Source organism: Budorcas taxicolor, chromosome 22, assembly GCF_023091745.1.
Source record: "Budorcas taxicolor isolate Tak-1 chromosome 22, Takin1.1, whole genome shotgun sequence".
In the NCBI taxonomy this organism is placed as follows: Eukaryota; Metazoa; Chordata; class Mammalia; order Artiodactyla; family Bovidae; genus Budorcas; species Budorcas taxicolor.
In genome coordinates, this window is record NC_068931.1 from 1,295,881 (window position 1) to 1,321,487 (window position 25,607).

General features: G+C 45.1%; 1 protein-coding gene across 1 annotated transcript in view; it reads right to left on the reverse strand.

Annotated features, from left to right (window-relative positions):
• Positions 1 to 25,607, reverse strand: part of ATP9B (ATPase phospholipid transporting 9B (putative)) — a 158,080-nt gene that overhangs the window by 76,786 nt on the left and 55,687 nt on the right. The window contains exons 8-10 of the mRNA XM_052660348.1: positions 19,232 to 19,326; positions 11,094 to 11,174; positions 5,505 to 5,580 (exon numbers count right to left, since the gene is read on the reverse strand). Coding sequence (XP_052516308.1) covers positions 5,505 to 5,580; positions 11,094 to 11,174; positions 19,232 to 19,326 — 252 coding nt within the window. The remainder of the gene's footprint in view (positions 1 to 5,504; positions 5,581 to 11,093; positions 11,175 to 19,231; positions 19,327 to 25,607) is intronic.

A 25,607-nucleotide genomic window follows, 5' to 3' on the forward strand; every position in this document is an offset into this window, starting at 1 on the left:
ACCGCTCGGCATGACATCCTCCGAGGTCACGTCTGCTCCTTCTTAGAAGTATGCCTTTGTTCCCTTTTTAACTGAAAGCCCCTGGTGAAGCTGGGAGGCTTGCATTGACTGTGGTCTTGAGCCCTGTGTGACTGTGGGCTCCCACTCTGCCAATGGCGGACACACAGAGTGACCAGTAAGACCTGCACGGAGTCAGGGCTCCACCAACGGGCACATCAGGGGAGGAGTAGGGCCACAGGAGGTGAGGGGGAGCAATAATGCCCCTCAAGACCAAAGTCTGAATCACGAGCTGCAGGCTGGTACCTGTTCTCTGCCCCCAGTTCCTGCCTCTCGAACTCCATCCTGTTTTTCTGTCCGTGCTCTCCGGTCCAGTCTCTAGGGACACCTGAGGGGAAGGGGTTTCCCTGCTGTCTGACATCTGATACGAAACTGTCTCCAGAGCAAGAGTGTTGCAAACTATATGGTACAAGTTCTATTTTTAAATTTCTAAGTGGTCAAGAGGACTAGTTTTGTAAAATACTACATCAATAAATTATTGAGAAACAAAAATCTTTGAGACAATATATGTCCCAATTTTCTTAACATTAAATTACTCATTAATTTCTTATATAAGTTTTCAAATATTTACTCTCACTACTGTATTTATCAGTATCAGCCTGGACCCCATCTGGGCACACATACCCAGCAGTCCTGCTCTGGGGCTCGCCTGGACCCCGTTCGGACACACACTCCCAGCGGTCCTGCTTTGGGGTTCAGCCTGGACCTTGTTTGGGCACACCCAGCAGTCCTGCTCTGGGGCTCAGCCTGGACCTTGTTTGGGCACACACACCCAGCAGTCCTGCTCTGGGGCTCAGCCTGGACCCTGTCTGGCACACACACCCAGTGGTCCTGCTCTGGGGCTCAGCCTGGATGCCATCTGGCACACACACCCAGCGGTCCTGCTCTGGGGCTCAGCCTGGACCCCGTCTAGGCACACACGCCCAGTGGCCCTGCTCTAGGTCTCAGCCTGGACCCCGTCTGGCACACACACCCAGCGGTCCTGCTCTGGGGCTCAGCCTGGACCCTGTTTGGGCACACACACCCAGCAGTCCTGCTCTGAGGCTCATCCTGGACCCCATCTGGGCACACACGCCCAGCAGTCCTGCTCTGGGGCTCAGCCTGGACCCCGTCTGGCACACACACCCAGTGGTCCTGCTCTGGGGCTCAGCCTGGACCCTGTTTGGGCACACACACCCAGTAGTCCTGCTCTGGGGCTCAGCCTGGATGCCATCTGGCACACACACCCAGCAGTCCTACTCTGGGACTCCCTCGGACCCTATCTGGGCACACACGCCCAGCAGTCCTGCTCTGGGGCTCAGCCTGGACCCCGTCTGGCACACACACCCAGCAGTCCTGCTCTGAGACTCCCCCAGACCCTGTCTGAGCACACACGCAGCAGTCCTGCTCTGGGGCTCAGCTGGACCCCGTCTGGCACACATGCCCAGCGGTCCTGCTCTGGGGCTCAGCTGGACCCCGTCTGGCACACACGCCCAGCGGTCCTGCTCTGAGACTGCCCCGGACCCCATCTGGCACACATGCCCAATACCCTGCTCTGGGGCTCAGCCTGAACCCCGTTTGGGCACACACGCCCAGTGGTCCTGCTCTGGGGCTCAGCTGGACCCTGTCTGGCACACACGCCCAGTATCCTGCTCTGGGGCTCAGCCTGGACCCCGTTTGGGTGCACACACCCAGTGATCCTGCTCTGGGACTTCCCCTGAACCTGTCTGGCACACATGCCCAGTGGTCCGGCTCTGGGGCTCTCCCTGGACCCCGTCTGGCACACATGCCCAGCGGTCCGGCTCTGGGGCTCTCCCTGGACCCCGTCTGGCACAGATGCCCAGCGGTCCGGCTCTGGGGCTCAGCTGGACCCTGTCTGGCACACAAACCCAGTGTTCCAGCTCTGGGACTCCCCCGAACCCGTCTGGGCACACATGCCCAGCGGTCCGGCTCTGGGGCTCTGCCTGGACCCCGTCTGGCACACACACCCAGCAGTTCTACTCTGGGGCTCTGCCTGGACCCCGTCTGGCACACACACCCAGCAGTCCTGCTCTGGGGCTCAGCTGGACCCCGTCTGGCACACAAGTCCAGCGGTCCTGCTCTGGGGCTCCGCCTGGACCCCGTTTGGGCACACACACCCAGCAGTCCTGCTCTGGGACTCCCCCTGAATCCGTTTGGCACACACGCCCAGTGGTCCTGCTCTTGAGAACTCGTTCTTGTTTCCAGGCTCAGCCACTTATGATCGCATGCTGACATCCACCTGTCACTGAAACATGGTGGGTTCCTGGCTCTCTGAACCAACAAGGGGGAGGAACACGGCCCCCTGGGAAGTCCATTTGTCCCTCTCTGGTGCCCTCAGTCCTTGTGTTTGTCTGTCAACTTTAGTCCTTGTTCCCAGACGTTCAGTTCCTACAAGGAAGGAAGACCTGAGTTCACTCCACCAGGAAGCAACCTGAATTCAATTGACACTTTCTCTTTTTTAATTTTTATTGGGGTATAGATGATTTACAATGTTAGGGTTAGTTTCAAATGAACAGTAAAGTGAATCTGTTATATATATTGATAAATAAAACAAAATGATAATCAATAAAACGTATCTACTCTTTTCTAGATTCTTTTCCTGTACAAGCCATTAGACTATCGAGTAGCATTCTCTGTGCTACACAGTAGGTCTTACTAGTTATCCATTTTATATATAGTAGTGACACGTAACCTTTGAAGAATAAGATTTTTAAAAATTCTCGTCTTTCCTTCTCAATTTGTAATCAAGTGAAAGAAGACAAGAGTTCCTATAATATTTCTGGAAGTCCAAAGTATTTTAAGCATACTTCAGTATATGGGAGTTAAGTAATATAAAATAAAAATTATTCACATTAATAAGGCTTTTAAATGGTTAAGCATGTGTTAAAAGATTTCAAATTCATGAAAAAAGTTTGCATTTAAAAAATTCCTAAATAGAAATTAAAATGAAATGTGCTTTATTTAAACTTTTGGAATGGACGGTTTTAAACAACCTAAACAGTCTCTAAGAAGAAAAAATACTCCAGCAACTGTATTCTGTACCTTAATAAGAAGGGTTACCTATGCAGTAATTGCAGCAGTATGCACTCACACATACCTAAGTGTGTGCCTGCAATGCCACGGTTCACAACTGGGAGCTACACCACCTGCCAAGGTCACGCTGGGAGTGAGGTCAGGAGACAAACGGTGTGCACAGGGAATTATCTGGGGCCCACAAGCCCGGTTCTTTGAGAAGTACACAAGTCACTAGGACTGTGGACCAGTGGGAACAGTCTAACAAACATGCAGGAACAAAGATGAAATGGATTTATAAACAAAAGAGAATCTTCAAATATCTTTATGAGTAAACCCAATCTTGATCCTTTATAAGAATACATATCACTGTAATGAAAAAAAAATAGTGCACAACACCTAGATGCAGGAAACGTAACATCTGTGACCAGGTACCTAATTGTGGATGCTGCAGTGCTTCCCATAGGCCTACGACATGCTAAGTGCTGAAGGTGAAGGCCTGGACTCCAAGCCTGGCCCGGCTGCACACAGCCTGGGGACGTGACCCTGCTGACAGTGGTGGCATCTGAGCACAGCCCTGAACCTGGGACTCAGGAGGCGTCTCTGAGGCCTCTCATGGTGTGCAATCCTTCCTTCCTCTGCCTTTTCACTAAAAATTCATCATGACACAAAAAAGTAAGACCTGAAGAGTTGTCTGCTATCACACTTCCTCCTCTCTGCTCTAGAGGGACAGGTGTTCTCCTGTAGGAGCAGCCTGTCACCTGTGTGCATACACATGCGTTCAGACACACAGAGAATGCCCTGCTCCGCGTGCTGGGCACACAGGCCTGGACCACTGTCTTCAGCCTGCGGTGCCCTTGGCGTGAGGCCTCCGCCTGGTGGTCAGTGCTGAGCGGTCAGGCTCCAGTCTCTCACTGCATCCTCTCCTTTGGGCGCATCCGTCTGTTTTTAAATCTAGTTCACGTGTACCTTTCAGACCCTGACAGGTGAGCTTTTCACTTGTTTGTTTTCAGGGCACCCTGCACTCTTCTGAGACACTCAGCAAAGCTCAGGTGATCTGTCTCATTTTCTTTTTTTTCCTTTTGTTTCGGCTGCACCGTACAGATCGCAAGATCTTAGTTCCCCAACCAGGGATTGAACCTGGGCCCCAGAAGTGAAAGCACTGAGTCCTAACCACTGGTTGCTGCTGCTGCTGCTAAGTCGCTTCAGTCATGTCCGACTCTGTGCGACCCCATAGACGGCAGCCCATCAGGCTCCCCCGTCCCTGGGATTCTCCAGGCAAGAACACTGGAGTGGGTTGCTATTTCCTTCTCTAACGCATGAACGTGAAAAGTGAAAGTGAAGTTGTTCAGTCATGTCTAACCCTTAGCGACCACATGGACTGCAGCCTACCAGGCTCCTCCATCCATGGGATTTTCTAGGCAAGAGGACTGGAGTGGCTTGCCACTGCCTTCTCCATCTAAGCACTGGACTGCCAGGGAACTGCCTTTGCCTCATTTCCTTACTGTCTTTCTTGCAGTGAGCTCCCGAGGACAGGGTCTGTAAGGACTCTGGCACACACGCTGGTCTGGAGCAGAGACCCCACACAAAGCCCCGGGTGTAGGGGGGCGGCACTGGCGATGGACAGCAGGACAGACAGTCCTGCATCCTCCCTGCCAGCACCCTAAAGCTCCCGGCTGCCGCCTCCTGGTACCATCCACAGGGCCAACCACCTTCTGAAAGGGGGGGGCACTTAGAGTGTCACACCTCCCAGAGAAATCCACTTGATGAAATGCATATGTAAATGCCTGTTTGACAACTAGCAAAAATATCAGAGTGGGTTGCCATTTCCTCCTCCAGGGGTCAGGTCATTTCCCTGACCCAGGGACTGAACCCACATCTCTTGCATCTCCTGCACTGGCAGGTGGATTTTCACTGCTAGCGTCACCGGGGAAGCCCTAAAAATATACCAACATACTCCGATTTCACGTGAAAGAACCTGCAACCCTGGCCCTTAAAGGGCTGATCTGATCCACCTTGTCAGGCCCTTGTCTCATCTAACACTTCCTCCCCACAGACAACCCACCACATCAACCCCTTGTGCTGTGTTAGATGGATGAGCACTGTAAGATCCCTCTAAACTCACCAGCTGCCCCCTAACCTCACACTGGTTCTGCTGCACTACCTTCTTGAAGGCACAGTGACAAGTCATGAAACAGGTGTCAGAACTCTCTCCCCACAAAGAGCAGCCTCCGTGTGGCTCAGTTTCTCCTCAAAGTGTGAGGACCACACAGGGGCCTGACTCTGGGCTCATCTCAGAGCAGACTGTCTGGCCAGGCCCATGAGGTCCCCCTGTGATGAAAGCACTGTGACACACACTTGTCTGGAGTCATTTAAACACATAAAGCATCTCCTACATGTACAAACTCAAGCTAAAACCACAACTCCTTTCTCACCTGATGCAACCACAGTGCTTGCCCACAATGTATTTTCTATGCTGAGACTTTCATGAACAGGTGGATCACTGTCTTCCTATTCAGGGAGAGAAAAGAAAGAAAAATGCAAATTAGCAACTTTTTTATTATTCATACTTCAGATATCCACAGTGTTAAAACAAGTCCACCAGCTGCATTCAATTAACAAGCAGAGAAAAAGCAGTGAAAAAATAGGCAAAAAGACAGGAATTACACAGGCTTCTAAGACGACAGTGGAGGAGGAAGCACCAGGAATGATCCCCCATCTGGACAACAACCTCAGGGACAGAATCCATCTGATGCAACTAATCTGGAATCTGGAGCTGGTGAAGGGTGGCGAGTTCCAGAGGCCACACGTGTTTCTGGAGCCGCCTGTGAGAGTCAGGGTGGACAAAAGGACCCTGTGCTCCAGGATCGGGAACCTGTGCGCTGATGCCGCGTTGGGTGGCAGAGATGCAGCCAGTGAGGCAGGTGGCCACTGCTGCTACCACTCCCCACCCAGAGAAGTGATCTCCAGGGGGCTTCAAAGACCAGTGCTCTGTTAACCCCCACCATTTTTCTCTTTTTCCCCTTTTGGGAGCCAGATATTAAAGACCAGGACATTCAAAAGCAACTGCATATATGGGGGAAAAAAAAAACAGAAAACAACGGCACATACCAAAGAAAAGGCTCAGAAAAGACACAAGAAGATATCAAGTTCACGCCTCAGGCTGAGCTGACAATCAAACAACAACCAACAAAAGCAAACACAGAGCCCCAGCAAGCCCTGATTTTAACTTCCGGGTTACCACATTATTATATCCAAATGCTTGTTGAATAGCAAAACGTAACAACGCATAAAAGAAGCAGAAAAGCATGCGCCATTCAAAGGAAAAATATAAACTAACTATCCCTGAAAAAGACCCGATGGCAGATATACTAGACAAAGACTTTAAAAGAAAACTATTAAAGATGTTTAAAGACAAAGATGTGGAGAAAGTCAAGAAGACGAAGTATGAACAGAGCAGAAATGTGAATGAAGAGACAGAAAATCCAAAAAGAAACCAAAAGAAATTCAAGAGCTGAAAAGTATGATGATCAAAATGAAAAATTCACTAAAGGGATTCAAGGCAGTTTGAGCAGACAGAAGAATCACAGGAGACATTATGTATTAATTAAATGTTAAATAAGGCACAATGATATGACAATTAAAAACAATTATGTTCCTAATGGGGCTTTCCAGGTGGTGCAGTGGTAAAGAACCCGCCTGCCAGCGCAGGAGACTTAAGAGACAACGGATGTAACTAATTTGAATGCAGGTCCAATCCCTGGGTCGGGAAGATCCCCTGGAGAGGGCATGGCAACCCATTCCAGTATTCTTGCCTGGAGAATCCCATGGACAGAGGAACCTGCCTGGTTACAGTCCATGGGGTCGCATAAAATTGGAAATGAATGAAGTGACTTAGTACGTATACATGTTCCTAATGAAAGACAATTATGAAGCAACTGATAAAATTGAAGGCAGGACAACCCTGATATCAAAGCCAAACAAAGAGAATACCTAGAAAAGTAAACTACACATCAATATCTTCTCTGCACAATGATACAAAACTCCTACACAAAACATCAGAAAACCAAATTAAGCAGCATATTAAAGGATTATACTCCATGACCAAGTGAGATTTATTCCTGAAATATAAGGATAGTTCAACATGCAAATCAATCAAGAAAATATATCATAACAGAATGAAGGAAAAAATACCCCACATGATCACCTCAATTGATGCAGAAAATGCATTTGCCAAAATTCAACACCCTTTCTTGACAGAAAACATTCAACAAACTAGGAATAGAAGGGAACTACCTCCTTATATTAAAAGCCATTATGAAAACCCCACTATGTGTATCATATGAAACAGTGAAGTACTAAAACCTTTCCTCTGAGATCAGAATGCCCACTTTCACAACAACTAACTGATATAATACCCGAAGTTTCAGCCAGCCCAACTGTACGAAAAATAGAAGGTACAATTTAGAAAGGAAGATGTAAAATTATCTGTTTGTTGATGTTATGATCATATATGCAGAAAATCCTAGAGCTCACAAAAATACTTCTAGTATCAACTTTTGAAAGAGAAGATGTGGCCTTTACACAGTAACTATTTCGTACTTCAATTTTTGACTGAACTGAAATGATCAACTTCTGATTCATTCACAGAGATAGTCTTAGAATCTTAACACTGATAAACACCCACAGTCCACACGGTGCATCCTTTAACTGTGGGCTAGTGGAGGTGCTCTAGCCGTGCGTGGCGCGGCAAAGCAAGTGCAGACTAGGACATACCCTGCCGACTGCTGATCCACACAGTTACCATTTAAGGCATAAGACAAATAGATAAGATTACTCTCTGGCAAAACCAAAACAGTATTGTAAAGTAAAATAAAGTAAAAATAAAAATTAAAAAAAAATAAATAAAAATTCATTAACACTCACACACACACACACACACAAAGGTTACTCTCCAATGTGAATTCTGAATTATTTTTACTGTATCTAGCAATTTCCATATTTAGTTTCCCTTCAGACTGTGAGCAATGTAACTATGGCACTGATTTTGATGTTGTGAACTCCTAGCATGGAACAGGCAGTCACATCTGTCCAGTAAGAGAATAAATCTAAGACGAGATAAACACGAACCTCTTCCTCTGGTTTCTAATCCTTGTGATGGAACTAACAATGAGGCAGCAGGAGAAGGGAATGGCAGCCCACTCCAGTACTCTTGCCTGGAAAATCCCACGGATGGAGGAGCCTGGTGGGCTGCAGTCCATGGGGTGCCAAGAGTCGAACACGACTGAGCGAGTTCCCTTTCACTTTTCACTTTCATGCGTTGGAGAAGGAAATGGAAACCCCCTCCAGTGTTCTTGCCTGGAGCATCCCAGGGATGGTGGAGCCTGGTGGGCTGCCATCTATGGGGTCGCACAGAGTCGGACACGACTGAAGCGACTTAGCAGCAGCAGCATGCTGTTACTCTAAGCCACCTCATTTCTTTTATTGACTCCTTAAGACCACCTGCCCACAGCTGGCCATCAACTGACCAAAAAGTACAAAGGGGCACAACTATATTAGTTTCCAGCTCTCCCTATGGTCCCCCTGATATGGAAAGTTAAAAACCATTGCTGCATGCGTATCTTTGAGTATAGTATTCCAAGTATAGTTTCTGTGTGAAACTCCAAGACAGGCAAGGGCATAATAAAATGTAACACTGTTATAAAGCTTTCTGACCTGCAATTCTATACAATTTAGCTTTAAAATTTAAGTTGGTGCTCCCATTACTTTTCCAGAACTCTTTAATCACGTAAGTGCTTTTGTCAGTTTCTAACACAATTATGTGCTCAAGAATACACAGTGCCTATGAAGTTTGCTTTCAATTCTGTAACAACAATGATGGACTTTAAACATTAAACATTTTTCTAATATTGAGAAAATTACTGTAAAGGATAGTTCTTTACCAATCTCATATAGTACAGAAGACAGACTGGGATGATGGGAAAGAAATTATCTCTAAATAACTTTCTCTCTGGGTTTCCTTCCTCTTAATGTTATATAGTTTGAAAAGATAAAATTTGCCTTGAGGGGGAGAGTGCAAAATGTTATAATTTCAAGCTGTTTTCTCAATAGTGCACCCTATTTAACAAACAATAGGGATATGCTTTTTTAAAGGAGAGTATTTTGATTGAAAAAGACATGAACAACGGTAAGTGTGCTATGGTTTACAAAGGAAATTACAGTAGAAAATGCAGCATGAAAAAGATTAAGTGGGAATGTGATGTTAAAGGACCACAGATGCTGTTAATATTTCAAAACTGGCTACAGTTTTAAACTCCAAAGTACAGAGAGAATAGCTATGCCTTTAACAATAAGCAAAATTAATGATACCGATAAAAATAGCATGAATCACTTATATAACACTAAATGCCATATAGCACATAATTTATGTAAACCTGACATTGTTTCAAGGGAATGGACAGTAATCACAGCATGCATGTCTGCCTTAAACTCTGCATGGGCAGTGACATATAGAATGTCTATTGCCACAGGACACCTTAATCAATCTTTGATTCTTATCAAATTACACAGGCTGAGTCAAAAGAAACACATTTTCTCCTTTGTATTGACACATTATACTATAAAAAAGGAATATAAGCAGATACCACTTTTTAAAATGTTCAGTTGTTATTTTGGTAAACTAAGCTCCAGTTACAAAACAGGTTACACTTAACATGGTTTTTTTCTTTCCTTTTTGAAAAATGCACACAAAAGCAAAGATTTTTCCATCTGAAATAATCTAAAACTCACGATTGAAATAATTATGAGTGAAACAATAATAATAATAATGAGTGAAAAAAAAACTTTGGTAGGAACATCAAATGAAGGCAATGAACTGTACTGTTAAGAGCCTGCAGTAATTCACACAAGTTAACAAAAAGCCCAGATGCAATCAGGGTCTGGGCTCTGACACTATCTGTGCATTTGCACCTCTTCCCCACTCACAGGAAAATGCAGTCTTCAGAAGTCTCTCCCACATTTACGCTGCGCATATTAGCGACAGGTGATGCTGTCTGCTCTCACCATTGGCCTGGGCACTCTGGAGAGGCTGTGAGGCCATAAATAAACTGCAGCTACTTTTATGGCAGCACTTGCAGAAATAAAGTCATATAGTCATGCCTGTCTCCTCCTCCTCGTGTCTACATTCCCACTCTGCTCATTACCCGACACACAATATGCCCTTAGTAAGAAAGAAGGAAAGTGAAAGTGAAGTCGCTCAGTTGTGTCTGACTCATTGCGACCCCATGGACACCAGTCTCCTCCGCCCATGGGATTTTCTAGGCAAGATTACTGGAGTGGGTTGCCATTTCAAGCTTCCTCAAATGATCACAACTGTTCACCAACCCTTGTATGAGACCAAGAGTGAGACAAAGATGGGTGTACTACCAGAAATCTTTAAAAATAATTGCAGCAACTAAAAATAAACTACAAAAATTGTAAATATTAAAATCCCTTAAGTATTATAAGTCATTTGTAGCATCAGTATAAGGTGCTAAATCCAAAAGTTACTAAATCCTAACAATAATTGAGGGAAGAAGGGACTTTAAGCTATACCAAAACACCAGTGCAAAGAATGCAGAATGAAATACATGTATGTACATAAGAAAACGGATGTGCACTTACACACACACATCCATCCAACCAGTCAGTGAAAATCAAGAAATGATGTGGATATCATCCTGTCCAAAATAATAACTGAAACAGCTGAATTACTTCATTTTACTGACTCATAATATTTTAAGGGAGAAGGATCTTCTTAAGAGTAAATATGCTAAAAACAGAAAAACTGTACTTAATGTATTTCAAAGAAATATCTGACACAGGAAAATTTAAGAACCTGAAATATTCTCTAGGTCTTCACTTTTTAGTTCAGAGCTTGTTTGAATTGATTCTTGATTTAATTACACTTTCAAAATAAAGGTTTGCTATAATGTTTTTAACGTACACAATGAATATACTTGCATCTAACAAAAGATTTAACTTACCCTCGTAAATGTGCCTTCAAAGCTATGAATATCCAGTTGTGGCTTCTGAGCATAAACATAAGCGTTGATAGAAAAAAGGTCCTGGAATACAGAATATCTGAATTAATTACATGATAATTAAACAAAACTACTTGGAAAGTTCTCAGTTACCAGCTAATATTTTTCATATATCATTTACCAAAAGAGGTGATTTTCTTATATGTTGTGTGCCAGTACTATGAATCGTGATGCAAAAGAACCCAAAGAAACTACCACTTTTAAGCTCAAGAGCAGTGCGGGGATCTCTTGACTTTAAAGGATGACTGCTATACCTCATGGCAGGTTGTGTCGGGAGCGGTCCGGAGTACCTAGCACTAACCCCATGGACCATGAGCTTGAATGTGAGCCTGACCCACTTCCCAAGACTCCTCCTGTACACACACCTCCTGCAGCAGTCTAATTACTGAAGCCACTGTCCCCAAAGGGGATGCCCTGCCCTGGACCGTGCCTGAGATAAACGGGCAGGATGGAAGGGCTGGAGCTATGGAATGCTATCTGAAAAGTCTGAAGATTCAGAACGCCTCCTGACCAGTTCCTGAACACGACTTGTCTTCCTGCGAAGCCAGCCCGTGCCTGTTCTCGGTGCTAACTACTCCGGGCCCTTTCATGGCAGCAACCAAGGCAGTGAGGCGCACATGCTGAGCCCTGGGGGTCCCCTGTGAGAAGCATCAAAACGGGGGGGATCTGGAGGATCCCTCAACACAGTCTGCCATTTTTGTAAGTTTGGCTTTTGTTTTCTATTTTGTTTTGCCTCATGGCTGCTAACACTCAGAAAACCGCAGATTTCCAGGCATGAAGAACAAAGGTCAGATCACAGATGCTGGAGCTCCACAGAGGAGGTGAAGCCCCAGAGGGCAGCTCCAGGAGGTGCCGCGAGCCCCACGCTCTCGGCCTGAGTCCCGAGCCCCTCATGCAGGCAGGTTCCAGCTCAGCCAGAAGGAGCAAAAGAGCCCCATGGCTCTCCACTGCAGGGAAGACGAGGTGGGGGTCTAATTTCAGTCCAGTCAACACCAGTTCAAACCAAACCAAATAAGAAACCCAATACTCTTCAGAACATTATAGAATCCAGAGTCTCTACAAGGTATCATTATGTTGAAGACACAATCCTAATGTCCAGACACAAGAAGAAATGAGAATACAAGATCCACATTCAAGGAGAATCTAATCAATGAAGACTAATTCTGACATGACCAGACATTAGAATGAGACCAGATGAGAATTTCAAAGCAGTTATTAGGACATTCCAAATCTTTAAAGAAAAACATTCTCTTAAAGAAAAAACAAATAAGAAACCACAGCAGAGAAAAAGAAAACATATTTACAAAAAAGGACCAATTGGAAATTCTAGAATTGAAAAAACACAATTGAAATAAATTCACTCATTAGATAGGCTTAACGGAGAACAGAGTCGGTGAACCTGAAGACAGGTCAAGAGACGGCGACTCTGAAGAACACACAGGGACGAGACTGCGACAGCGAGTGTGGGTGCAGCGTCCCTGAGCACAGCAGGTGAGGTCCTGGAAGAGTGCACAGGAGAAAGAGCAGGAAAAGCTTTCTGAGAAACAGAGGCCAAAACCATGCCAGACTGGCTGACAGCCACATGTGTGCAGACTGAGGAGGCTCAGCAAACCCCCTAAAAGGTGGTTACGCTGTCACGGTAATTTTTTTAAAGTGACATTTTCATACAACAGAATATCTTTTGATACATGGAAGTAAAGAACTGCCTAGCAACATCCCCCATGTTTCTGAATGCACAAGAGCACTGAGAGGAGTGCATTTCATCTCGTATATTAGACACCAAATGACTGAATAATGGCACAATAATGAGAATGTCTTTTGAAGCTTTTCATGATAATTTAAAAATCATTCTGAAGTTTTCAATAATGTAGGAATGCCTCTGCTATTAGGTCAAGGGCAACATTTGTTCACATTACTTAAAGGTCATTAAAATACATCCTTAATCATAACATGTGGTTCATTACAAATAAAATTGCCTTTCGTTCAATAAAACTAATTAAATGTAAATGGTATTGTTTACTGCTATACGGATCTTTTGAAATAAATCAGCGAGTCATGATTTATTGAAAATTGCTGTGACCGTGCTTCCCACATGCTTCCGAGCCCTGCCCGCACGGCGGTGAGAAGCCAGACCTGCCATCATAGGGTGGGATCAGCCAGCAACACCACTCTGACTCAGTTTCAATTCTCTGATCACATTAGGTGCTCTGGACACAATGGAACTGGAAAGCCTGTTCGTGGGGGTGTGCTCAGTTTTTCAGGAAGGGCTCTAACACAGGTCACCCATTCCTGGTGTCGCCATGGACACAACGCTCCACTGTCGATGCGACACGCAGCAAATGGCACTGCACACTCCCAGAGCCTTTACGTCACACAGAAAGGTCAGACGAGCGGCGGTTATGCGTAGTGTAAGCTATCAGATGAAACACCAAACTGCTCTGCTATGTCCAAAATGAAATTAGAGCTTTCCTTCCTACGAAAAAAAGTCTATATCTAATATGCCAAATTATATGAAGTTACAGATTTAAATTGATAGTTGAATCACAAATTCAGCTATACTTATCAAAACTGGAAATACTTTCATTTTCCAGTTACCTCACCCAAATGCTGAACACACTATCAAAGTGAGCCGACCGTGGCATCTCAAAAGCAGCACTGTATGAGCTGTGCACTCTGGCTTTCTAAGCATTTTGTAATTCATACGTCTGTCACTAATAAAAACGAAGAAAATATCCTTATAATACTGAATGTGACAGAAAGTACAGGACTGTGATCACAGCCAAGGGAATATTCAAAAATACAGGAAACACAGCGGGATTCTAAACATTTTCTCAAGACATAACTTACAAGCAATAAATTATACATGCTTACAGTGTACAATTTTCTGCATCTTAATTGAAATACACACCTTGACACCAACAGGATCAATGTATGGACATTTCTGCCAGCGCTCTGCAGGCCCCTCTGCACACAGCCTCCGTCACGGCTGACCCATGCTCCTGCAATCTACGCAACACACACTACATCCTCCGTCACGGCTGACCCATGCTCCTGCAATCTACGCAACACACACTACATCCTCCGTCACGGCTGGCCCATGCTCCTGGAATCTACGTAACATACACCACATCCTTGCTTGTTTGGCTTTTCTTTCAGAAAAATTCTGATACAGTGCCTTAACACTGCACTTCTTTTTTAACACTTTAGCAAATTAACTCTACTACCAATGTTCTGCTGCAACTGCTTCCAGGTGTCAAGCACCTCCCAACTCCTGGAAGGCAATGCAGAGGCAGACACTCTGGGGTGGGCCCCCCACCCCAAGCGTAACAGCAAACAGACATCCTCCAGTCACTGGAGTGTGTGGCATCTGCCCTCTGCAACCCTGGGGAGACTACTTGAGGATGTGTGCTGGGAACAGAAGGCAGGACACAGAGGAGGGAAAGGGCGGCTGAGAAGTAGCAGCAGGAAGCCTCCAGGGCTCAGCAGACAGGCTGAGGCCAATAGGCTTCACGGCTGTCTTGGGCGGCCTACCCTGTTAACAAGCAGTGAGAACTGAAAGCTGTCTTCAGTGAGAGCGCAACAGCACAGCCTTCTCTCGTCAACACCGGAGAAAAGGAAGAGCAAAGCCAACAGAAACGCTGGGGGTCTAAGTGAGGGTGCAGAGCGCGGAGAGGAGGAGTGCGCAGAGAAGACTCCGGCCCAGCTGCAGGCTGCCGTGAAAAGAACCTGCTCGACCGCACTCAGAAAACCATCTTTCAGCCACACAGACCGCGGAGAGGAGTGCGCAGAGAAGACTCCGGCCCAGCTGCAGGCTGCCGTGAAAAGAACCTGCTCGACGGCACTCAGAAAACCATCTTTCAGCCACACAGACCGCGGAGAGGAGTGCGCAGAGAAGACTCCGGCCCAGCTGCAGGCTGCCGTGAAAAGAACCTGCTCGACCGCACTCAGAAAACCATCTTTCAGCCACACAGACTTAGCAACAGGACTGAACCTCCTTCCCTATGGTCTATGTGCAGGGAATATTTTAATAATTACAAGACAATAAATGCTAATGACCAGCCTCTCACTTTGAGACTACCGCTGACACACACTGACAGTGGTTAAAATGATAAACACGGGTGAAGAACAGCCTTCTGGGCACAACACAAAATCCACATTTGAAAAAGAAAACGTATAAATATTTACCCACATAGAATTTAAAACATTTACACATTAATATGGCAAAAGATATAAAGTGAAAAGTCAGGAAAGTCTGGGAGAACAGGTCTGCAGAGTCTGCACACTCAGACACCGAAGTTGAGGCTTTAAAACAGAACCTCCCAGGGCAAGCTTAAAATTGTGCTAAAATAGTGAGCAAGTCAGCAAAGGGCCAGCAGTTGTTTTTGATTTCCTACTTAGAGTTCAACTCAAAACAAATGCTAGATGGACTGGAGGGTTCATGTGTAAAGCATAATTATTTTTAAAGTAACCATTTATAACCATGGAGTGGAAACAGTCTAAGCAAGAAATAAAGGCAGTGATTATTGATTTTTAAAATATTTTTATTGAAATATATGACATGTAACGTTGTGTAAATTTAAGATGTACAAGTCAGTTTGAAAGTCACTGTAATGATAATTAGCACTTCTATCACATTATATAAATAACCATTTTAGAGACTACTTTAAAAACTATTATTGCTGCTGCTAAGTCACTTTAGTCATGTCCAACTCTGTGTGACCCCATAGATGGCAGCCCACCAGGCTCTGCCATCTCTGGGATTCTCCAGGCAAGAACACTGGAGTGGGTTGCCATTTCCTTCTCCAATGCATGAAAGTGAAAAGTGAAAGTGAAGTCACTCAGTCGTTTCCGACACTCCGAGATCCCATGGACTGCAGCCTACCAGACTCCTCCGTCAGGTCACCTTATTTAAGGATAGTAAACTTTTATATGGACAAAAGAAACTATAAACAAAAATATTTAAAACAGATTAAAACAGTGAAGAATGAAAAATGATTAGCCAACTACATATAAAAACCTCTTTAAAAACATACAACAGGAAAATGGGTAGACAACATGAACAGAAACTTACAAAAAAATACAATAAGTCGACTTCCTTAGGTAAGAAATCTTCAACCTCACAAAAAGATTAAAAGCATATTTAAATGGGATGCCACTCTTGCAGTCATCAGACTGGAAGAGGCTGACGGGTCACCTGACTAACGTACAGGAGATGAGCCGGTCTGTCACTGTCGTCTTCTAGAGAGCATTCTGGCGAAAGGATCAAATCCCTGCACTATGCCTACTTCTGCACTCTGTTATCATCTATAAAATACCAAAAACATTAACTTTCACATTCACCAATACCAGGCTGGTCCCAGAGGTGACAATTTGCCAAATACCATGCAGCTAAAAAACTCCTTCAGAGACATGTATTTTCTAACATAAAAGAATAACCCCCAAACATACTGCTGAACGCCTATCCTAACAGGAAAAATGTGCACAGCTTCACTCACGTGTTTGTGAAGGAAGCTGTGTAGTTGAGAACAAGGGTATGAAGCGCCTTCCAGGACAGAGGAGACATGGCTGGGGTGTGCCCCGTCCTCCTGGCAGGTATGCTCCTGAAGTAAGCAAACCCTCCAATAGCAAAGGCCCATTGCTCTGGACTTGTTAAAACTTTATGCTTGATGGACCACCTTTTAATTTTAAATATCATGGAGCTCAGTTAGCCCACAAGACACATATTTCTCACTAAGAACTAATCAAACCTCTACAAGCTGTGTCATTGCAGCTGGTGTGGGATTTGTCGTCCCACTGCAAGATGAACCAATCACGTGAGTCAGCTGTTTTCAGACACAGGACACAGTGTTCCTGGTAGAGTCGCAGGACTGGGACCCTCGGGAGACGAGAACGCAGCTGCAAGCCCCAGGGAGGCCAGCCTCCTGCCCAGGGGAGGTGCTGCACCCGGTGCCAGGCTGCCGAGCGGGGGGTAGAGCCCAGGGACCGGCGGGGGCTGGCAGGCACCGGCACAGAGGGAGTGGGAGGGAAGGACCGGCCACAGCTGGCCTGGTCCTGAGTCTGCTCCCCCGTCGGACTGAGAGGACGAGGGAAGTGATGGCTAGCAGAGTGTGACCAGGAGCCTCCTGCCCAGCCCCAGGGACGACACAAAGTTGGGGAGAGACACAGTCTGAGTGGCCAGAGTTAGAAGTACCTCAGAACAGCCTGGGATGCCCAAGGTTACCCCAGGAGGTGCAGACCCTGGGGTCGGGTTACATTAGCATCATGATAAAGGGGACGCCAGGCCTCCCCAACAAAGCTTAAGAACAAGTCTTGGAAAGGTCAAGTTTATCCACAAGTTATGGAACTAAGAAAATGAAGATCAGTAGGTTGCGAAGTAAGAGAAAAACACAGTATTTACATTATTCAGCACCCAGTTAGAAGTTATCAGCTATGCAAGGAAGCAGGAAAGTGTGACCTGTAACAAAGAGAAAAATTCTTTAAAAAGAAACATACTCAGAAATAACAGAGACAATGGAATTAATAAACAAAAAATTAGTATCACAAACTGATGAAAGAGTTAAATGAAACTATGAACACGTTAGGAGAGAAGAGGACTTAAACAATAACAAAAACTGGTGACCACATGGAACCTGGTTCCAGAGATTAAAACTACAGTATTTGGAATAAAATAATTTGTTGCTGCTGCTGCTAAGTCGCTTCAATCATGTCCGACTCTGCGACCCCATAAACGGCAGCCCACCAGGCTCCTCCTGTCCCTGGGATTCTGCAGGCAAGAACACTGGAGTGGGTTGCCATTTCCTTCTCCAAGGTCTTTAACAGAAAACTAGACATTGGTGAATTTAAAAACCGAGCAACATGGCAATTCCCTGGGAAGTGAGCATCAGAAGCTCGACACGGGTAGGAACGTCGAGTCTAACACACTTGTCACCCGTGTCCCAGGGAGAGGAGTCTGGGCAGAAAGGAGGATGGAAAGAGAAGAAAACCATGAGCCCACAGACCCAAGAAACCCAACAAACTCTAAGGAAGGAAGGAATTTCAATGCAGGTACTACCGAAAGTATAGCTGATGGAAAGCACCTAAGGAATCAAAATCCTGCCAAGGCTGACACATGTCACACAGATTTAGTTTCCCCAAAGTGCGATACATACAAGAATGAGGAAGTCCCCGGTGATTCACAGAATTAACTGTGAACCATGAGCCGTCCCTACTTCCATCAAAGCCAGCCCATCTCAGGACAGTGAGCAAATCCAGAGGATTCAATCCCCTTCCCTGAAACAACTGCTTGGCTTCAAGGTCACTCTTAAGAAAATCTCAGTCTTTCTTTACTCTCCAATGAATATCAGCAAGTCATGTTAAGATAAAGCTGCTCTCATTCAAATAAATAGCACATACAACACAAAACAACACCGAACGGCCACAACTGTGATTTTGCTTAAAGCAAAAAGAAAGATGTGTAGCAGTTTCAGAGATCCTGAGCACATGTGAGATGGACTTTCAGAGACCATGGAACACGCTGAAATCCACAAGCACGGTGCCCTCTATCCTGTCCATCCCCAGGCAGCAGAGGCCCAGCCGGAAGTCTGCAGCTGTCTTTCTCCTCCTCACGAGCTGACAGACACAGGGACACTGTACCTCCTCCTTCCCAGGGAGGACTTTCCCCTCTCAGAGGGAAAAGCTGAAGTGGATGGGCTGGGTTCAGGGCTGGGGATGCCCCCCTCAATTATCCCAAAGCAGCATCTTAACGGCCTTCTGGGAGTCAGTTAGTTACCAAAAACGGACTCATCTAACCCCCACCAGGAGTCTTGATTTCAAAGATTACTCAAATGACAGGATTAAAAATAGAAACAACAAGGAAAGGGAAAGAAAAGAAGGAAAACCTGAGCCAAGCTCAGAACATTCAAAACTACACCTCAAACAGGGTATGTGCTAAGATATCACAGAAATTATGTCGGCATAATTTTCGATGAATTTAGTAGTGAAATTATTCTTTACATTATCAATGCATTACTCAAGTTAGCTGGTACGTAAGTGCACAGAAACGACCATACAGTAACTGATGGAGTAATGACAGCAACGCTCACCCCCAGAGCGGGCAGCCTCTGTGTGCAGCTCACCGCCACTTTCAGCTTCCAGTCAGTTTCACCATCGAGTTGATCAGTTCGAATAAAACATGAACCTTGGAATAAGAGAAGAAAAATTCCTGAGTTATGGGTACCTTAAAGCCACAATTCATCGTACAGTGGTGATACACAAATGATATATCTAGAGATTCCCATTTTTCCCATGGAAAATCCTTAAAAGTCTACTTATTTGACTCACAAAATGAGTTTGCTGAAAAGACAGAGCTCTTTAACTGTTTAGGTAATTATCTCCTGTTTGGTGTTCTTGACTATTAAGGTTTAGTATTAATTAGTGCTTTATTTTAGAAAGGTATGCTGCTGCTAAGTCGCTTCAGTCGTGTCCGACTCTGTGAGACCCCATAGACGGCAGCCCACCAGGCTCCCCCGCCCCTGGGATTCTCCAGGCAAGAACAATGGAGTGGGTTGCTTTCCTTCTCCAATGCATGAAAGTGAAAAGTGAAAGTGAAGTCGCTCAGTCGTGTCTGACTCTTTGCAATCTCACGGACTGCAGCCTACCAGGCTCCTCCGTCCATGGGGTTTTCCAGGCAAGAGTACTGGAGTGGGGTGCCATTGCCTTCTCCGTAGAAAGGTATAGCGGTGGCAAATAAGCACATGGAAAGATGCTCCACATCACAAAAGGGAAATGAAAGGGAAAACAACAAGGAGACACCACTCAACACCTATCAGAACGGCCAGACTCTAGAACACTGACAGCACCAAGTGCTGGGGGACTCAGAGCAACATGAACTCTCTTTCATGGTTGCTGGGAATGCAAAATGGTGCAGCCACTTCAGAAGACAGTTTCGTGTTTTTTCACAAAGCTAAACATAATTTTACCATACAATCCAGCAACCGCACTTCCTGACATTTATTCAAAAGAGCTGAGGAACTTATGTCCCACGATACCCTGCATGCAGATTTTATACCAGCTTTATTCACAGCTGCCAAAACTTGGAAACAACCAAGACGTCCTTGGGTGAGTGAATGGATCACTGTGGTAAATGTGGATAATGGAGAATAATTCAGCAATACAATAAAATGAGCTATCAAGTCATGAAAAGATATGGAGGAACTTTAAATGTTTCTCAGTGAAAGAAACGAATCTCAAAAGGCTGCATACTATGTGATTCCAATTACATGACATTCTGGAAAAGAAAAAACTACGGAAACACTGAAAAGATCAGTGGTTCCCCAGGATGGAGTAGGGGCAGAGGCAAACAGGCAGAGCACAGATTTTAGTCGGTGAAAATACTCTGTATGATACTATATATAATGACGGATGGGTGTCATTATACATTTGCCAAAACCCACAGAATGTACTACACCAAGAGGGAATCTTAATGCAAATGATGGAAGCTTGGTGATGGTGATGTGCCAGTTTGAGTCTGCCAATTGTAACAAACGGCCCGTCTGGTGGGGATGCTGATAATGAGGGAAGCTACCCGTGTGTGGGGGCAGGAGTATACTGGAAACCTCTGCACCTCCTTCTCACTGTTCTGTGAACCTAACAACAAAGTACAAAGTTTTTAAAAACCTTGAAGAAACATATTCAGATTATTATAGAAAATATAAACCAAAAATGTTACACATACGTTTGTTCTCTGCAGGATAGGAAAACTGCAAATAACTGAAGCTGGACTATAGTAACCTACATCTAAATTTATATTGGAACACCTGCAAAAATGGAGATTATTTTTCACTGTACTTTTTTCATATTTATATTTCTGAGCCCCCTCTTCCCCTGTCTAGCAGTGTTTGCTCCTATCCATCAATTTTATGTAGAATTATACTATTGACCAGCACAGCTCAGCACAGTGCAGCTCTGGTGAACGGCTCACTGCATACATGCTCCTTTAACAGAGCTCAAGCTATGACAACTATTGGCTGACTACACATCCTCTCCACTTCAGTAGCTAATTTCATCAATAAGTTATCTCATGGCCTTTTCCCTTTTATCTAGAGGAAGAGACTGCCATATGCCAGGTCAGTTTTCAATAGTGATCTCTAGAGCAAAACAGAAGCATTAAATAAAAGGTTTGCATGCTATCTGGAAATAAATACCTCCTAACAGTGTCAGACTTTTATTCTGGGGGGCTCCAAAATCAACTGCAGATGGTGACTGCAGCCATGAAATTAAAAGACGCTTACTCCTTGGAAGAAAAGTTATGACCAACATAGACAGCATATTCAAAAGCAGAGACATTACTTTGCTGACTAAGGTCCATCTAGTCAAGGCTATGGTTTTTCGAGTGGTCATTCATGGATGTGAGAGTTGGACTGTGAAGAAAGCTGAGCACCAAAGAATTGATGCTTTTGAACTGTGGTGTTGGCGAAGACTCTTGAGAGTCCCTTGGCCTGCAAGGACATCCAACCAGTCCATTCTGAAGGAGATCAGTCCTGGGATTTCTTTGGAAGGAATGATGCTAAAGCTGAAACTCCAGTACTCTGGCCACCTCATGCGAAGAGCTGACTCATTGGAAAAGACTTTGATGCTGGGAGGGATTGAGGGCAGGAGGAGAAAGGGACAACAGAGGATGAGATGGCTGGATGGCATCACCGACTCGATGGACGTGCGTCTGAGTGAACTCTGGGAGCTGGTGATGGACAGGGAGGCCTGGTGTGCTGTGATTCATGGGGCAGCAAAGAGTCAGACACAACTGAGCGACTGAACTGAACTGAACGGACTGAACATCTTTCAAAAAATAAATGAAGAACTAATGAAGATTTTATAGGAAATGTCTAGGACTGTTCAGTAAGAACTTAGGAAAGAAAGGCAGCACTGTCAACTTCTGAATTAACTCATGTGGCTTGGCCTTGCTTCACATTATTATACGTTGATACACCACACTGGTCTTAGGTGTGTACCCAACGTCCACTGAACACCACCATACTGAAAGCATTATTCCAGGTACTACAGTTCCTACTGATCTTAATAAGGTTATGGTTTAATAATTAGATAGACAACCAAATAAAATTAAAGAAACAAAATGTGTTGGGAGAAGCACAGAGTATGCATGCCACTGGCCATACAAGTAGCCCAGCCATAAAGTTCTAAAATAAAACTTAGCCATTTGGAGCAGCTTTTTAGAGCCTTATACCGGAAATGGGGTGGAGGACTTCTGTGAGAGGCCCGAAGGGAGAAGGATTCAGCTGGAAAATGACTATGATATACACTCAAGGAAAACAAGACCCATAGTAGCATGTATCAAGTGTTCAAGTCTTCTGGGCATGGGGGTCCTCTGGTCACCTAGTGATTAGGATGCTGGGCTCTCATTGCCACAGGCCCCATGCTCAATCCCTGGCTGGGGAACTAAGGTCCCACAAGCTATGCAGTGCGACTCCCCCAAGCCCCCAAAAGTCTCCTTAGAAAATTTTGAACCTCAAGGGCCAAAGGGCCAGAATAAAAGATACCAACAGTGGGCCAGGGCAGGAAGGATGAGGCCTGGGACAAAGTAGCGGGCAGAGCAGTAAGGGACACTGGAGGGATTCAACACAAGCACACTCCTCTGGCCCGGCTCTCTCCGAGTAGGTCTTTCAAAGATTATGATGAGAAATCTGTATGCAGGTCAGGAAACAACAGTTAGAACTGGACATGGAACAACAGACTGGTTCCAAATAGGAAAAGGAGTACGTCAAGGTTGTATATTGTCACCCTGCTTATTTAACTTCTATGCAGAGTACATCATGAGGAACGCTGGGCTGGAAGAAGCACAAGCTGGAATCAAGATTGCTGGGAGAAATATCAATAATCTCAGATATGCAGATGACACCACCCTTATGGCAGAAAGGGAACAGGAACTAGAAAGCCTCTTGATGAAAGTGAAAGAGGAGAGTGAAAAAGTTGGCTTAAAGCTCAACATTCAGAAAACGAAGATCATGGCATCTGGTCCCATCACTTCATGGGAAATAGATGGGGAAACAGTGGAAACAGTGTCAGACTTTATTTTTTTGGGCTCCAAAATCACTGCAGATGGTGACCGCAGCTATGAAATTAACAGACGCTTACTGCTTGGAAGAAAAGTTATGACCAACCTAGAGAGCATATTCAAAAACAGAGACATTACTTTGCCGACTACGGTCCGTCTAGTCAAGGCTATGGTTTTTCCTGTGGTCATGTGTGGATATGAGAGTTGGACTGTGAAGAAGGCTGAGTGCCCAAGAATTGATGCTTTTGAACTGTGGTGTTGGAGAAGACTCTTGAGAGTCCCTTGGACTGCAAGGAGATCCAACCAGTCCATTCTGAAGGAGATCAGTCCTGGGATTTCTTTGGAAGGAATGATGCTAAAGCTGAAACTCCAGTACTTTGGCCACCTCATGCGAAGAGTTGACTCATTGGAAAAGACTCTGATGCTGGGAGGGATTGGGGGCAGGAGGAGAAGGGGACAACCGAGGATGAGATGGCTGGATGGCATCACGGACTCGATGGACGTGAGTCTGAGTGAACATGGGAGTTGGTGATGGACAGGAAGGCCTGGCGTGCTGCGATTCATGGGGTCGCAAAGAGTCAGACGCGACTGAACTGAACTGAACTGAACATAAAACTCCAAATTAAGGAAGCAGTAGTTATCGAGTCTACATTTTCAGCTAGAAACTATTTTGGATTTGGCCCCTCAAAAAATGTAGAGTTATATACATATTCATAATACGGTATCACTTCTCACCAAAAATGAAGGCTATTACTACTTACTGAGCACCTACTAGATAGTGAAGGACAGGGGAGCCTGGCATGCTGCAGTCCATGGGGTCGCAAAGAGTCAGACATGACTTTTGAGTCTGAACAACAACTAAGTGACAGTCCTGGCCCACATATAACATCTGATGTCCCAGAGAGAGGAGGCAGGTGACTGCCCCTGTGCAGGCTCAGAGGAGACCTGCCCCACAGTCTTACCAGGAAGCACAGCTCCACGCCATCATCGGGTCCATGTGATTCCAGACCCCAGTGCCGTACACCAACACAGACCTCATCACAGCTCATTTATCTAACAGCTTGAACCACATTACACAAACCAGGAATTTAGTTTGGATGCTGGTTGTTTAGTCAATGGTTTATTTTTAAAGACCTGGCTGACAACTTTGTGAAATCTTGCTCCCCCGCAGTACCCTCCTCTGATATCCTTGCTCAGGGTATTTCCTGGCTTTCTAGGCTCTGCATATACCTCTTACTGGTTTTAAAAAAAAATAGTGCCTGAATGTGCTTAGTCGGTCAGATTTTTCACCCTTTATCAGTGAATGTGTATGGCTCATGGGGAACTCTCGCAATTCAGGACAGTCCTACATTGGCACCACAGTTGGTCAGGGACCAGCAGCTTGGAGGTTCTCTGCCTGAGCCTGGGACCACAGCCCTGGACAGACACACTGATGTCTAGGCTGATGGGGGTGCATGTGATTCTGTTTTGAAGGTCAGCTTCGCAGGAACTGTCCTGGGAACCGGGCGGGGAATCTAGAGACTGTGCTCAGGCCCCAGGCCAGCACGGGTGAGCCTGTCTGTTTTCCAGAAGCCTTTCCAATCTGCCTCCAGTCCCACTCCCACTGCATGGAGTAGCCCAGTGTCTGCACACACAGACGGGTGGGGGGCTGTGTGGCCCCGACTGGCTGACTCTCCCCCGGAGTCTGGCAGGGAAGTTTCTGGCAGGGCTGCTGTGTCCCTTGCTCGAGTGCATCACAGATTTGTTCTCTGAACTACTGGCCACCAAGCTCCCCAGTGTTTTCAGCACTGCCCTCATGCATGGACTTAAGCAAGATCTGTTCCCAATAAAGTTCACAGGGAAACAAATTTTGTTACGCATTATTTGTCAACAGATTTATGATAAGGAGAGTAACTGGTTACAGCCAAAAAGGAGTTCAAGGATATTTGCAGTACATATTATTTTACACTTAAACTTTTTTCTCAAGATTGCTTTTTTCCTCTTAAATATATGCATGTTTGTATACATCTGTATATGTACTTCATAAAGTACAAAAACAACTTAAAAGGGAGTGGATTCTAGATTCTGTCTGACACATACTTTGAGATGTTGATGCCAATGGTTCTGCACTAAAGGTTTGCTTTCTAACATATAAAATGAGACTAGAGACTCTCTAAAGCCTCTTAAATTTCCCATATTTTGTGTTTATATACCTTGCCTAGATATCTGTAAACTTAACAAACACTAGAAACAATATACATGCTCTTCTTCAAAGTAAAAGGATATGCCTCATGTTAAATAATTACACTATTCTTAAAACTGTAGAGGAAACTGACATATCATTTATCTTCCAGTACAGTTAACAGGGACAGGGAGGCATGCTACATTCCATGGGGTCACAAAGAATCGGACACAACTGGGCAGCTGAACAA